At 40.0% G+C, this 16,553-nt stretch overlaps 1 protein-coding gene across 3 annotated transcripts in view; it reads left to right on the top strand.

Annotated features, from left to right (window-relative positions):
• immp2l (inner mitochondrial membrane peptidase subunit 2) overlaps positions 1–16,553 on the top strand; it is a 110,204-nt gene that overhangs the window by 28,390 nt on the left and 65,261 nt on the right. The window contains exon 4 of one of the 3 annotated variants that reach the window (XM_026946475.3): positions 5,689–14,731. The exons of the other annotated variants lie outside the window; for them this stretch is intronic. Coding sequence (XP_026802276.1) covers positions 5,689–5,851 — 163 coding nt within the window. The 3' untranslated portion in view covers positions 5,852–14,731. Of the gene's footprint in view, positions 1–5,688; positions 14,732–16,553 lie in introns of those variants that run through there. 3 annotated transcript variants of the gene reach the window in all.

Below are 16,553 nucleotides of genomic sequence, written 5' to 3'. Positions count from 1 at the left end.
TGGTCATTAACACAGAATCACAGGGAAGCCTCAGGGAGATTAAATGCTTGCGTGCACATTTTTTAAAAGTTGCAGGAATTCTCAGTGACTTGAAAGTAGAACTGACTACAGAGAGCGAAAGAAAAATCCGTGCAAACTTTTTTTTTTTTTTTTCGAGTTTTATCGCAGTTTATCGTGAATGTGAATACAACTCCAGTTTGGTACGCTGCACACCGCAACTATTTGTTCTCATGACTGATCCAGTTGTCACAGAGCAATTTGCAATGTGCTGGCTTTGCCCTTCTCAAAGCAAAACCGTTAGAAGCCGACAAATTAGCCTGTGTGCCTTCGATTGACGGCGTAAATGAAGATGGCTAGGGGAGCTCGAGTGACTCTGTGGATTTGTGCACGTCAGTTCTGCAATTTCAGCTGATTAGCAAACTGAAACCCTTACAAACTGTTGATCCTCTGTCAAGCCGACTGTTGTGAGAATGAGAGTGTACCAGAAGCGTCGATACAGCGTGCTAAGTGCTGATGGACAACACAAGACTATTGATACCAGCCTGTTTTATAGCCACTGAGCATTATTGGCTAAAGACCTTTAATGCATTTTGGTGTAATTAGAAATTGCAGTTTTTCTCAGAAATCAATATGAAGCACAGCTATTGAGAGGGACACAATCTGTCAAGGCATCCACACAAATTATTAGCTTCAAACTGAGGAAATTATGCAGCTCCGGGTGGGGAGCATGAACTCAATGCCCTAAAACACATCAAAATAAGTGCTTTTCTATAGCTGTATAGTGGCTAATGTTTTAATTAGCATGTTCTACAGAGTGTTAGTGATCATCTGGTGCTGAATGGTGTTTACTGGACTGGTATGTTTTTAGCTAGCTATGAAATTTGCAAATTAACTGCTTGAAAAGCTTGTTCCAGCAGTCATAAGTCAGTTCGGGGTATATGATTTACTTGCTTTCTTTCCTGTTTATGAGTGTGCCACAATCTGCAGTGTTATTTTCGTCTGTACTGAATCAAGTGCGGGTTAGTGGGTAGTTCAAGTTAAAGTTTTGCGCTAGTGACCGAAAAATGTTTGAATCGCCACATTGCTACAATAAGAGCAAGACCTTTAACCATCAAATGCATTATTCTTTGGAATTGCTTTGGAGAAAAGTGCCTGTAAATATGTAAGAGATAAAGCCCAAGAAGGCATTCTGATTCTGAACAATAACAGATGAGGTGGAGGCAGAGAACACACAACGTTTAACGTTTATTTTCCTGATATTAGTATACTTATATAGGTGATTTTTTTTCATATACCATGGCTACTTTCACTTGCAATGAAAACACTTACAAGCCTTTGCAACATTTGACCCCAGCCCCTCCTTTAAAACTACACACTCCTCATGAGCTACATTTTGAGAAAAAGCAGCTGCTGAGATGCTCCGTTGTGGCTGGGGCGGAGCTTATTTCTGGGCCAGAAAAATGCAATCCAAAGTCTAAAATGAAGATACCGGATTCCAGTACTGGTATCGATGCATCGCTAAACGGATCCCATAGTGACTCACATTAAGGTCTACTACAGATCCAACAGCACCACAACCTGATAATCACATCATTTTATAAACCACAGCAGTGAAACAATTGCTGTTGTCCTTCCTCATCTCTGTGTTTATATAATGAAAACTCATAAGCCCACACTGACTCCGTGTCAGTAATCATGAAGCATCAGAGCAGCACTAGAAGGTTATCACTCCATTAAAAACAAGCGTCATGCGTCTCCGACTCCACCAGCTGCTCATTCCAAATTTTGATAAATGGCATTCAAAGTGCACTTCATTGAGACAGAAAGGTTCTATGCAAGCGATTATACTTCCTCGCTCCAGCACACTGACTCCTGTTTAAGCACGTATCAAAGCGCTTTATTTTATAGGAACTTAATTTGTTGCACCACTGAGAACTCATCTGGGCCGAGCAGCAGGAGGCGTTGGGCAAAACTGTGCCAGATAGACTTGCGCAAGATTGCAGCTCTGACGTCTCTGCTGGATGCTGGATGTCACGTATGTTTTGGACGAAGTGATGGCGTCAATTTTTAGCCGCATTCGCACTCCTGCTGCTCCAGAAAGTAAAGACCACTTTGTAAGACACGCTACTTTTCATTTCTGTCACACATGTAAGAATTCCTAAAGAACATTTGTCAGCTGAATTCTTTTTTAAAGCAACTCTTCTGATCTGGCTTGTAAAAGTGTGTCTGTGTGTGTGTAGTGTAGTGTGTGTATATGTATGTATGTATGTGTATATATATATATATATATATATATATATATATATATACATACACACATATATATATATAAAATGCAAGGCGCTACATGATGCTACATTATAGAAGCAAAAGTTTGTAACTTTGGAGCTGCTGCTTGTGAGGTGAATCCCAGCTGTAGCAGAAGCATTGACACACCTTCGTCTTTCCCTTTCCTTAATGAAACCACCATCTTCCTTCCTTCCTTCCTTTCTTTCTTCATTCATTCATTCATTCATTTTCAGTGACTATTTTATGAGTGCTCAGAGTGGCGGTGGATCCACAGCCAATCCCAGAAACACTGGGCATGAGTTAGGAATACACCATGGGCGGGATGCCCAGGGGACCATGCATACCCATTGACACACTCATTCACATCTAGCGGCAATTTAATATATATATATATATATATATATATATATATATATATATATATATATATATATATATATATATATATATACAGTACTAGCATGTTCTTGGGATGGGAATGGAAACTGGAGAAACCTGAGGAAACTGGGGAACCTGGAGCTGTGAGGCAGCAATGCTACCCACTGCACCATCATACTGTCCAACCCCCTATCTACTGAAATGAAACCTGCCATGTAAATTATTTTATTAATTTAGGTCTAAAAATACTTTTAAACTGCACCTTCACTGTTTCCTGCCTATTCCTGGATTTACAAACAGTGGGGGCTGGAAGCAAAGGACGATATTCATAGCACTTTTGTCATGTTTTTGTGGTAATTAATTGCTTGTACCATCTGTTAGTGACTCATATTTCTCAGATCTTTGTTGTAATGTTTAGTTGATTTGTCTGGAGCAGGTATCTTGTGGTGAATAACTAGACATGACAGCAAACCGAAAAGCCTGCTCACGTGCATGTAGTCTTTTTTTTTTTTTTTGTCTGACTTTCTTCTGCAATTTCTTTTGCTTAATATGATTGGAATTCCCAGGCCACCATCAAAGGCAAGTCTGAAAGTGTTAAGTCTGAAAGTCTGTTAATACAATATAAATTGCAATTCTCAGATTTTCCAGTTATGTGGCTCATTGCAAAAACTCAGTCACATTTTTTTTTTAATTATTTGTTTTTATATTCTCTAAACATAGTGTTCTTTGTGCTATTTCATTTGAAGTACTCGTCTAGAGCTCATTTGACAGTGCTCTTTACCATCTCCAGAACATCAGGAAGTGCTAACGTACAAAAGACAACCATCTGTTCCAGTCAGCATGATGAAGCTCATGAGCACAGGCATCTCTCCCCCCGATAAGACAGCAGATGCTCGCTCTCCTCAGGAAAAAGTTTTCATCCAGCTAATGTTTCCATCACAGATCTGTGTTTTCCTGCTTAGTGCCGGATCTTTCCGTTCCTTCTGTGCATGCATCACTGGGCGGGTATTGCTCATCTGGCTGGTTTGATCACATCCGCTGCAAATCAGCGCTGAGAATGACATTAATTAAAATCAGGATTATATGCTATGTGCATCTCCAGCATTGATACAAATAACTCCATGAAACACACCATGTAAGTTTGTTACACTCACGCTCAGGTTTTTACTTCCTTTCTTTTACTTATGCTAATTGCTAGCATATTACTTCCAGAGAAATATGTTACTGCCTCTTCTATCACTGAGTTTTGTTTTTGCTTTGAGGAGTGGGAGGCCACACTTCATTCACTGGTACATGACTGGAGCAGTAGTGGGAAACATGAAGGGAAAAACAATGTGGGGCATGAGGGGGGTGTTGGGGGGTTGGTTTGACTTGGTGGGTCTGGGGTTGCTGATGCCCTTATGACAATAATGATGGACTCTCCTGCGAGCCCTGTAAATGAGTAATCTAAAAAAAGAGCCTAAATGCTTTTTGCAATTTCACAGCATTGTGTAACATAAAAATATAATAATATGTTTTACGTAGGGGCATCAGTGTGAGAAACCCCCAAACTATGTCAATTTGAGAAACCAAAAAGCTACAACATTTTAAGAAATGGCAGTCTGAGAACCCTATTCTGTGACAGTCTGAGAATCCTATGCTGTGAAAGTCTAAGAACCCTATGCTGTGACAGTCTGAGAACCCTACTTTGTGACAGTCTGAGAACCCTATTCTGTGACAGTCTGAGAACTCTATGCTGTGAAAGTCTGAGAAGCCTACTCTGTGACAGTCTGAGAACCGTACTCTGACAGTCTGAGAACCCTACTCTGACAGTCTGAGAACCCTACTCTGTGACAGTCTGAGAACCCTACTCTGTGGCAGTCTGAGAACCCTACTCTGACAGTCTGAGAACCCTACTCTGTGACAGTCTGAGAAGCCTACTCTGTGGCAGTCTGAGAACCCTACTCTGTGACAGTCTGAGAACCCTACTCTGTGACAGTCTGAGAACCCTACGCTGTGGCAGTCTGAGAACCCTACTCTGTGACAGTCTGAGAACCCTACTCTGTGACAGTCTGAGAACCCTACTCTGTGACAGTCTGAGAACCCTACGCTGTGGCAGCTGTGACAGTCTGAGAACCCTACTCTGTGACAGTCTGAGAACCCTACGCTGTGGCAGCTGTGACAGTCTGAGAAGCCTACTCTGTGGCAGGCTGCGAACCCTACGCTGTGACAGTCTAAGAACCCTACTCTGACAGTCTGAGAACCCTATGCTCTGAAGTGTGAGAACCCTACTCTTTGAAACTCTGAGAACCCTATGCTATGACAGTCTGAGAACTCTACACTGTGGCAGTCTGAGAACCCAATGATGTGACAGTCTGAGAAACCAAAAAGCTTCAGCAGACAGAAACTTCCCAGAGAAAATACCCAGAGTGTACAACAGTAAGAAACCCAAAAGCTATGAACATATGTACTTCAAATCATTTCAATTTAACATTTGCAGCATATGTAAGTGGGCAGCATTAATCTGTGAACTAGCTGAATCTGTGTGACCTCTGACAGTCTGACAAACCCAGAAGTCTGAAAGTCTGAAAAACCCAAAAGCTGCAACAGTCAAAACAATCCAGTTAAATAGCTTTCTTTCTGACTTGTTTTCCCTTTTTTTTTTTTTTTTTTTTTTTTTTTTTTGGTTCAGTGAAGCAAAGTATGGATTAAATGTTTTTTCTGACAAATCCTCAGGATCCAACTTGCCCGTCTGAGCTAGGATGGTCTAGAAGAACACACAATGTAGAAAAAATCTGATAATGTTTCTATATAATAGTGCACTTGTAATGAAACAAAAACTTGGTGAGTGGTGTGAGGCTTTACCGAAACAGAGAAGGCCATATTGTTTAAGTCATGACTGTGTTCCAACTTTTACCCAAATCACTCTACTTTTCTGTGTATAAATGATACCGGTTCACCAATTCAAATCTTCACTCTGAATCCTTCTTTTCCATTATCTCTCTCTCTCTCTCTCTCTCTCTCTCTCTCTCTCTCTCTCAGCCCTCTCTTTAGAACTTCGTCTGATCCTATCAGACATATCTCATCCCTCTGCTCTTCCAAGTGTGTCTTTAAGCCCCAAGATCGTGATGAACAGTGCAGGCAGTCCGAGCACCAGACGGAGTCAGAAGAAAGGCTTTGGTGGAATCAGAGTGCAGCTGCTTGATTGAAGACCTGCTTCCTTCCTACTTTTCTCAGAACAGCTTGTTGAATACATCCCTCAATCATGCTAGCATGGATAGCAAGTAGGAGTGTAACGATAGACTCCGGACATTATTCGATTCGATTCAATTCCCAGAATATTTTGAACAAAATTTGAATGAAGAGAAATTACTGACTGAAAAGACTGAATCATAAACAATCCAAAACAATGTGCAATTTTGTCTGTATAAAACTAAACAAATCTATAAATAAATACATAAGAATAAATACATCTATAAATTCTCGCAAAAATTTATATTCAATAAACAAACTGTCTGAACTGGGCAGTTTGTGACCTGAAAATGATTGACTGAAACATAATGAGCTTTGCAGAAGAAAAAAAGCTCTAAAGTCGGCTAAAACTGCCAGATTTCCACAGCCTCTGGTGTTGTTAAAAAGCTAATAAAGAGCTCTTTTTAACCTTTATAACATGGTTGCATAACCATATAAAGTATAATGTGTGTTGGTCATTGCAATCCGGAGCTATCGGGCTATCAGACTTCACAAGTGCAGATATCACAAAGCTCCCCACGAAAGAACATGATCATGTGACCAGTGTGTGCTCTCTATATTTTAACTCTATGGGTTGTGCAGATTGGGACCACTGCATGTTTGCCTTGCACTTCCAGGGTTGGGGGTTCGATTCCTGCCTCCGCACTGTGTGCATGGAGTTTGCATGTTCTCCCCATACTTCGGGGGTTTCCTCCAGGTACTCTAGTTTCCTCCCTCAGTCCAGAGACATGTATTGAAGGCCAATTGGCATTTCCAAATTGTCCGTAGGGTGTGTGAATGTGTGTGTGATTGTGCCCTGTGATGGGTTTGCACCCTGTACATGGTGTCCCCTGCCCTGTGCCCCGAGTTCCCTGGGATAGGCTCCAGGCTCCCCTGTGACCCTGTGTAGGATAAGCGGTACAGAAAATGGATGGATGGATGGTTTCTAGATGTGAATCGCACATTTCCATGAGGCACATGTCAATATGTATCGTTACACCCCTACTAGCAAGTAAAAGTAATGCGGTGTGATTAGCTCACTTATGCCACTATTTGGCTTTTGCAGGTTTTGGGAATTGTCTGTCTCTGGCCAAGAACCACCTACTTTCACAGGAAGAGTCATTTGACTGACATTATGAACAACCATTTACTTAACAGTCTTTTCAAGCTAGTGACTGTCTCTTCTACTGAAATATTTATAATTGTAATTGTTTCACAAATGCCTGTCTGTGTGTGTGTGTGTGTGTGTGTGTGTGTGTGTGTAATACTTTGCTCCACTTCATTCTTATTATGCTATCAGTGAGACCTCCTGGTATAAAGAATTCCTCAACTCTAAAATTTCATCTTCACACTATTGGTAGACATTAGATTTTAGCCTCCCATCTAATATCATGACCAGCCTTCCCTGGAAGTGAAGGGTTAATATACAGCATTGGATAATGGTTTATTATTATCCTATTCCAGCCGGGGCCAGGTGGGTGCTGCCTCATTTTTCAGAAGCATGCACTGCAAACTGCTTACTGGCACTTCCTTATTAGCGACATTAGCATTTCAGACTGCTGCATTCCTTTAAGGCTACATGTACAAGGAACTGTTCTTAGATCAGCGGCTAATGCAACTGACAGCAGAGAAATTGGATAGGGATCCATCGTTGCCTGGTTAAATCCCCGTTTATTAAACAGTGCTATGTGAGGCCCACGGGTCCCAGCCCGAGACGAGGCATGGAGGCAGGCAGATAACAAACAGCGCTGCTCTGCTGCCTTTACCCTCTACATTACTCCCACTCCATTGCTCTCTCGCTCCGAGGCAAACGCAGGAATGGAGGTGCGCACCAGAATACAGCGGGGGAGTCAAGGGATCTCGCACCCCATTTTTTAAATGTTCTAAACAGTGTCTTGAAATAACGGTTGGTTTGTGTAGGGGGATTATAGCTGTGCTTTTTTTTAAGGCCTTGTATGGCCTTGCGCTAATTAGCTGAGCTGTTCCAGCTTTACACCACTGCGTATACACACACACACACACACACACACACTCTTTGGCGCGCTGTTACTGCTTTCCTTAGGGGAAGGTCTTTCAGAGTCATGCCACAACTCTCAATCCTGCAGCCGCTTTCTCTGAACGTTCTTTTGGCTCTTATAGTGCCCCATTTCACTCACCACATCATCTTGTGACCTGTATTTTATTTGTTCTGGCTTGCTTCATAAAATAAAATATAAATTATTTTTTGTCTAGTCTTGATTTACATCTGCAGTCCTCCTGATCTAATTTAGTTTCTCAGTTGGTAGTGACTCAGTTGTAGAGAACATGGTTGAGTACAGCGCTGCCATATTCATGTCCTTTCATTTGTTGTTCACTTATTTGTCACACGCAGTTGTCTAAAAAGCTTTCCACTAGCGTCCAAATACGGCTTCTTATCTCATTCATTAACGTCATGCAGGGACGGTAAATGTCTAAATCAAGCAGAAAGCATTTCCTCCCCGTTTTGTAGACTTCTTGCCCTTCGGAACCGCTTTATTATGCCGTGCTGAATTATTTATGGACAAGAAAGACACCCAACCGACCAACTGACTGAGGTGATGATGATCCAATCATCCAAGTGTCTGCTATTAATGTGTTCTTTTCAGCTTTTCACTCAGGCTTTATTGTTCTTTTTTTCAGTTGCAGTAAAAGCACTGGGCTTTGGGGAGATGGGGGTCAATTTTCTCTCTGCATTTCCCCTGTATGGGTTGCACTTAAGAGGACTGATTAAATGGATTATAAGAAATGGATCATGAAGTGTTGCAGTAATGGGAGGTTCACATTCAGCAGTACAGTACAGATCAGCATGAAGAGTTCTCAGTGCAAGGCTGTTTCACTTCTAATTTATTTCCTGGTACATTTGAGAGTGTTGCTGTCAATGAGCTGAAACACACTGTGTATCTCTCAGTCTTCTCTTTGGTGGTTACACACCTACCTTGTTTGCTGTGGACTAGTCAAACTTTTTCTTTAGTAAGGTTTATTTTGCCAGATTGAAACACTCTGTGTGTACATGCTTGCTCATCACACTGAACCATGGTCCACCAAAAATCAGGGGTCTCGCTCCTCATCCAAGTGAACCATCCTGGTTGGAACTTCCACAGCTCCCGGGTTCCCGGTTCGATCCTGCACTCCTGAGGAGTTGCCCATCTTTTCTCCAGTTTCCTCCCAACAACCAAAAACACTGACCATGCAGGGGTTAAGTAGTTCCAAAAATGAATAAATTTTCAGTAGCTGCTTTATCCTGGTCAGAGTCGCAGTGGATCCAGAGCGCGAGGTGGGAATACACCCAGAAACCGCTGTACCCCAATCTAGTGTTTCACCAGAGAATGATGCACAACAACTGTTCTGCAGTCTTGGTGTAATCCATTGTGCCAATACCAAGAAATAAAGACCACCTCTCCCTGTGGAACAAAATGTATTGATGTCTAGAGCGCATGTAGATCAATGCTTTAAAAGGCTTAAATGCATTTTGAAGAAATATTCAATAACTTAAATGAGCAAGTGGTTATATAAGTGCTTATAATACAGTATGCTTACAATATATACAAAGTGCATGTATAGTACTGTGCAGAAGTCTTAGGCACATGCAAAGAAATGCTGTAGAGCCTTCAAAAATAATGAAATTAAATGTTTCTACATTTAAAAAAATACTATAAAGAGCAGTAAATAGTAAAAATTGAAACAAAATCAATATTTGATGTGACGACCTTTTGCCTTAAAAAAAGTAGTCTCAGGTACAATTAGTGCAGTTTTATAAGGAAATGAGCTGTAAGTGTTACTGAGCATCTTGCAGAAGCAGCCACAGTTCTTCTGGAGACTTCGACTGTCACACTCGCTCCTTATTTTTGCAGCAAAACCCAGCAGCCTTCATTATGTTTTTGTCTAAAAAAGTGGTCTCTTATGTAATGTGCCGCTTTCTTTACTGACATATAAATGTTCTTTTGTGTAACATTTAATTTTGTGCTGGAAAACTAATGTTTGGAAATCTAAAATGTTTTTGTAGTGACTAGATAATGTAAAAGTCATAAAATAAAAATCTATAACAAACTTTGTACTAAAAAAAAATAATAATAATAGGGTGCCTAAGACATTTGCACAGTACTTTACATGTGTGTGTGTGTGTGTGTGTGTGTGTGTGTGCATCAGAGAAATTGGTTTGTTGATTGAAGTGTAATTTTGGCACATGAGAGCTGGTAGGTGACAACTGTAAATAATTTTTTTATTCTCTAATAAAATGCACTTGCATGTGCTGTAGAGATAAAACAACTTTGAACACCAGAAAGCGGTGTCTCTTAGAAAAAACTTCATGACTTGTCAAAGAACACCCACACATGCAAATAATTCGCTGCACTTTAAACTCATTGCAGTGTGAAACCAGCCGAACCAAATGAAAGAAAAACAATGTCACAACCAGTCAAACTGTGGTGCGGGCTTTACCAAAAGCACTTGTGCAAACAGCTTGCACTGGAACTAATAATCAGGACTAAAAGGAACTGAACTTGTTGTTCAGGTTGTAATTAATATTGCGATATTCTGATCCTTGACATTTTCACCATAGTAGATATGTATCATGATATTTAGTTTTGGCTGAGGTTTGGACGAGAAGACTGAACAAGAAAGCCACATTATTAAAAACTAGATAACTCAAATGAGTTATTTAATTTATTGTTTATGCCATATGAATTTCTTTATTAAAAACAAGGAACAGATTACAAATATTACATTAACTAACTATTAACTACTTGTTTCTGTGCATAATTTTGGAAAATGTCAGTGTCATCAAAGTACTTACTGTATAATGCTAACAATACTCTCTGGAAAGATCATCACTGAATAATTTATTGCAGTATCCATGTATCCTATATGGCCAAAAGTAAGTGGAGTCCTGACCATCACACCTGTATGTGCTTGCTGAGCAACCCCTTGCTTTCTTTGGCTGTTATAACAGCATCCACTCCTCTGGGAAGGCTTCTCACTAGATTTTGGAGTGTGTCTGTGGGGATTAGTGTTCATTCAGCTACAAGAGCATTAGTGAGGTCAGGTACTGATGTCAGGTGAGGTGGCCTCGGGCGCAGGCAGTGTTCCAGTTCATCCCAAAGGTGTTCAGAGGGGTTGAGGTCAGGGCTCTGTGCAACACGCTTGAGTTCTTCCACTCCAACCGTGTCTTCATGGACCTCACTTTGTGCATTGGGGCATTGTCATGCTGGAACATGTGTGGGCCTCTTAGTTCCAGTGAAGGAAAATCCATAATTGTTAAAAAAAAAAAAAAAAAAAAAAAAAAAAAAAAAAAAAGAAAGTTTAAGGAGGCCCACATATGGAGGACATGGTCAGGTGTCCACATGCTGGTAGTTGTATTGTGTATCATTATATTATCTACCTATAATGTAATGTCAGACAAACGTTAGAAATTTTTACTAATAATAAGGTCTAGATGCCATAATCTTCATTTACTCAGCATGAGATGGTTACTAGAATGTTCTATAAGATGTATAAGAGCTCCCAGAAAAAAAATGAGTCACATCCAGCAAAAGAACTGCCTTATTGTGCAATTTCAATAGTTTGCACACCTGGACAAATGTTCACAACTTGGCAGTTTTTGGCCAGAAACTGAGGTTGCCTTTGTGCTGCAGTGTCAGAGTTGTCTCCAAGCAGAACACAGTAGACTCCAGGATGACACTGATGTCAACACTGATGTTCCAGGATGACAACTATAGGGTGCACAGGGCCACATATGTGTGTGACTTGTCTGACGAGCATGATGAAATAAGGAGACACTTTGACTGGCCTGCAAAATCGCCAGACCGCAGTCTGTTAGAAAACTTATTTGGAAGAGCAGGTGGAACACCAAAATAGTCCCACCAGACTGAATCTGAAAGACACCCAGGTGGTGGAAGAGTGGACTAAACTTGACAGGAAGACATTTTCAATGCACTGGTGGAATCCTAACCTGTCATGATTGGTGCTGTCATATTTTTTTTCAAAAAGCGTGTGACTAATGTATTGTCCAAAATTTTTTGCCTCTATTGTGTTTGACCCATTCCTCTTGTGTAGTTCAGAAGCAGAGGCGGTGATGTGGAAGGAACACTGCAGCTGAAATTCACAGCAGGATACTGAGCATCTCCATACCCGCTGCATTGCTTCGCTCTAAAAACCACACACACACACGCATACACACACCAGTTATGTTCCGTTTCTATATGGAATGGACTCCATGTGCCTTGCAGCAGTGTGTGCCATGCTGGGAAACTAGTGTACCACTCAAATGCTATTAGTGTGTTCAATCAAAGCAAATGTGCCTCTTAATCCACCACCATGTGATGCTGTTAGTCATGAGAGCAGCTTCAGCATCTTTCACATAGGTCCCCATTCCAAAAGCTTTGAAACTGAGCTTCATAATGTCTGCATGATAATACCAAGATCATAATGGAGGGTTTCTGCATTTGCCAAGAAACACTACAAAATGACAACAGAAAAGAAAATTATCACATCCCAAATCTGACAACACAAAATAGAGGGAAATTTTCTCACTGCAAAAACATTTTTGCTGTTTTCTCACAACACAAAAGTTTTCTCCTAACAAATGTTTTCTCACAACACAAAAGTTTTCTCCTAACAAATGTTTTCTCACAACACAAATGTTTTCTCTCAGTGGAAACGTTTTCTCTGGAAAATAGGAATTATAAAAAAAAATGGAACTGTTTTCTCACAAAAGAAATGTGAAAGTGTTTTCTAACAGCACAATTGTTTTCTCACAGAGGTAATGTTTTCTCACAAAACAAAAATATCATACATTTACTCAGAATTTCAAAAAGTTTTCTCACAACGAAACCGTTTTCTCACAACGAAACCGTTTTCTCACAACAAAATGAAAGCCTTTATTATCAATGTATATCTCTGTATACAACAAAATTAGGAACACAAACAAAACACCAAACAGAACAGCAAAGAGCCGCTGCGTCCATGCGCGCCGCCATCTTGCCATCAGACCGTTTTCTCACAACGAAACCGTTTTCTCACGATGGAAACTTTTTCTCACAACAAAACCGTTTTCTCACAATGGAAACTTTTTTTCACAATAGATCCATGTTCTCACAATGGAAATGGTTTCTTACAGTGAAAACATTTTTTTTTTCACAACGGAAAGTTTTCTCACAATGGAATTGCCTTCTCACAACACCTTGTCTCCCAAGGCAAATATTTTTAAATATAAAACAGAAGTGTTTTCTCACAGCATTTATAGAAGGTGGCCATCCTGTTTCTACTGCTGTAGAGCACAACTCCAAAGGCAACTGATGTATTTCTCTTAAAAACATAAACAAAGCAGCAAATCCAGATGTGAGATTAACAGGCAGTCAAGAGCTTTTTTTTTTTTTTTAATTCATACTGCATCAGAGAAGCACAGAGCCTAAATGATGAGCTTTATTCAGTAAACATATTGTGCAAATGTCCATATTGAGCCGCCAGGATATTGATAACATGCATTACCTTTGTACAAGATTAAATAAAGTTTGTGTAAGCTTATTGTGCGTGTGATCGCTTTCCGCGTGGATAGTTTGAAAGGCACCTTGATTAACAGCAGTGATGCATTAACAGCAAAACGCCCTGCATTTAAACACATTTAAAATAAATGATGACATTTCTAAAGCTCTAACTTATTTTTATGAATAATTAATGAACAAATTTTAATTAATCTTAAATGAACAATTTAAACAGAATAAAACATGAGTATTAAAACGTAGCTGTACACACACAAACCAAAGCCAATACAAATATACAAACTCACTCAGTAGAACAAGGTTGGAGGTGATGAGGTGAGATGATACAAGTCAGCTTCTTAGGTTTAAATAGTGACACAAACAGCACCGTATAGCGTAGAGTATAGAGCAGTGTATGGTGTATAGAGCAGCACCGAGAGAATAGCCTAGAGTATAGTGTATAGCACAGCACATAGAGAATAGCGTAGAGTATAGAGCAGTGTATGGTGTATAGAGCAGCACCGAGAGAATAGCGTAGAGTATAGTGTATAGCGCAGCACATAGAGAATAGCGTAGAGTATAGAGCAGTGTATGGTGTATAGAGCAGCACCGAGAGAATAGCCTAGAGTATAGAGCAGTATATGGTATATAGAGCAGCACCGAGAGAATAACGTAGAGTATAGTGTATAGCGCAGCACATAGAGAATAGCGTAGAGTAAAGAGCAGTGTATGGTATATAGAGCAGCACCGAGAGAATAGCGTAGAGAATAGCGTAGAGTATAGAGCAGTGTATGGTGTATAGAGCAGCACCGAGAGAATAGCGTAGAGTATAGAGCAGTGTATGGTATATAGAGCAGCACCGAGAGAATAGCGTAGAGTATAGTGTATAGCACAGCACATAGAGAATAGCGTAGAGTATAGAGCAGTGTATGGTGTATAGAGCAGCAGCGAGAGAATAGCGTAGAGTATAGTGTATAGCGCAGCACATAGAGAAAAGCGTAGAGTATAGAGCAGTGTATGGTGTATAGAGCAGCACCGAGAGAATAGCGTAGAGTATAGAGCAGTGTATGGTATATAGAGCAGCACCGAGAGAATAGCGTAGAGTATAGTGTATAGCGCAGCACATAGAGAATAGCGTAGAGTATAGAGCAGTGTATGGTGTATAGAGCAGCACCGAGAGAATAGCGTAGAGAATAGAGCAGTGTATGGTATATAGAGCCGCACCGAGAGAATAGCGTAGATTATAGTGTATAGCGCAGCACATAGAGAATAGCGTAGAGTATAGAGCAGTGTATGGTGTATAGAGCAGCACCGAGAGAATAGCGTAGAGTATAGAGCAGTGTATGGTATATAGAGCCGCACCGAGAGAATAGCGTAGATTATAGTGTATAGCGCAGCACATAGAGAATAGCGTAGAGTATAGAGCAGTGTATGGTGTATAGAGCAGCACCGAGAGAATAGCGTAGAGTATAGAGCAGTGTATGGTATATAGAGCCGCACCGAGAGAATAGCGTAGAGTATAGTGTATAGCACAGCACATAGAGAACAGCGTAGAGTATAGAGCAGTGTATGGTGTATAGAGCAGCACCGAGAGAATAGCGTAGAGTATAGAGCAGTGTATGGTATATAGAGCAGCACCGAGAGAATAGCGTATAGTGTATAGCGCAGCACATAGAGAATAGCGTAGAGTATAGAGCAGTGTATGGTGTATAGAGCAGCACCGAGAGAATAGCGTAGAATATAGAGCAGAGTACAGAGCAGCACAAAGAGAATAGCACACAGTATAGAACAGAGTATAGTGTATAGAGCAGCACAAAGAATAAAGCAGAGTATATAGAGCAGAGTATAGTATAAGTATAGTGTGAGACACTGAAAAGTAGCAGTTGAACAGTTCTGTCTACAGCAAGTCTTTCTTTTCTTTCTTTTTTTTGCAGCGTTACCATTTAGCACAGCTACTCCCTGATAAGGGAGCTGGGTAAGGGGCATGGCATTTTATTTCTGTTTCCTTTACTTGTTCCTTTTAACAGCTAACATCAGGACTTTGCTTTTATCATCAGCTCCATTATAGCCAAACTCCTGTGAGAAGGTTTTTGTCCAAAAGCAGAAAAAAAAGTGTTGTCTACAGTTTCTGCTCTGAAAGCGATCACACTTTCATGCTCAGCGTTTGAACCTCGTGTCCTTCACTGTAGAGTTTTTTTTTTTCTTTGCTTTCACTCTACCTGTGAAAACGCCATGGCTCAGTGTTGCAAGTCACAGAATAATGTGAGAAGCTCTACACACTGATGCTCTGTACTTTTATAAGTTTTCACACTTTGGAAATCTCCATAGAATTGGAATGACAGATCATATCTTTCTCTGTCTATTTTTTAACCACTGAATATTGTGCACCTAGATATTTTAATAGACAACATGCAGTCGTCAAGTAGCATCCCGTCCACTTTGTTCTGAAGATTAGCTTTCATAGGTTTGAAGCAAAGACATAATTATGCAAAGTGTTTTTCCATTTCTCTGCAAAATGCACTCACTTGGAAGAAAACATCACAAAAAATAGAACAAGTGAAGAAAAACAAGATGATTGATGTGTTGATGTGTCACCTGCTGTAAATAGCAGAATGGAGCGGCAAGTTTTATATGAATGTTGTTGGATTTGATGCTTCGGTCATACTGACGCTCAGCAGTGAATTCAAATAATCCTGCATTCGCATCAAGCATGCCTCGCTGTTGTCATTACCTTAACTTCCAGCAGCTGTTGAAATTTTGAACCAAAGAATAAGTGATGGAGAAAAATCTGAAAGATGATGTTATATTAAAAAAAAAATCAAATATAGAGGTTGAAGACAATTTCTTCACAGAATTTTCTTAAACACAGAAACTGGTGATTGACATCAGAACCTAAAACCTAAAACCTAAAACGAGCCTGAAATGATTGAAAGTGTGTAATTTTATTATTTTAGTACTGTTAATCCATTTCACAGATTTAAATAGATTTCCTATGAAGTTGTATCAGATAAATTTGATTTTTTTTAAATCACCTTGAGAATTATTGGCACTCTTTGGGAGAATAGATGTAGTTATGTAAAACAGGAAATATTACATACAACAATTATTCAAATAATTTCCATGCTGACATTTGGAGAACCTGGCATTCATTCAATGGGTTTTTTTTTTTTAAATCAGAATTTT

This window comes from Pangasianodon hypophthalmus, chromosome 7 (genome assembly GCF_027358585.1).
Source record: "Pangasianodon hypophthalmus isolate fPanHyp1 chromosome 7, fPanHyp1.pri, whole genome shotgun sequence".
NCBI lineage: Eukaryota > Metazoa > Chordata > Actinopteri > Siluriformes > Pangasiidae > Pangasianodon > Pangasianodon hypophthalmus.
The sequence above is the reverse complement of the archived record's forward strand: the minus strand, read 5'-3'. Positions and strand labels throughout refer to the sequence as shown.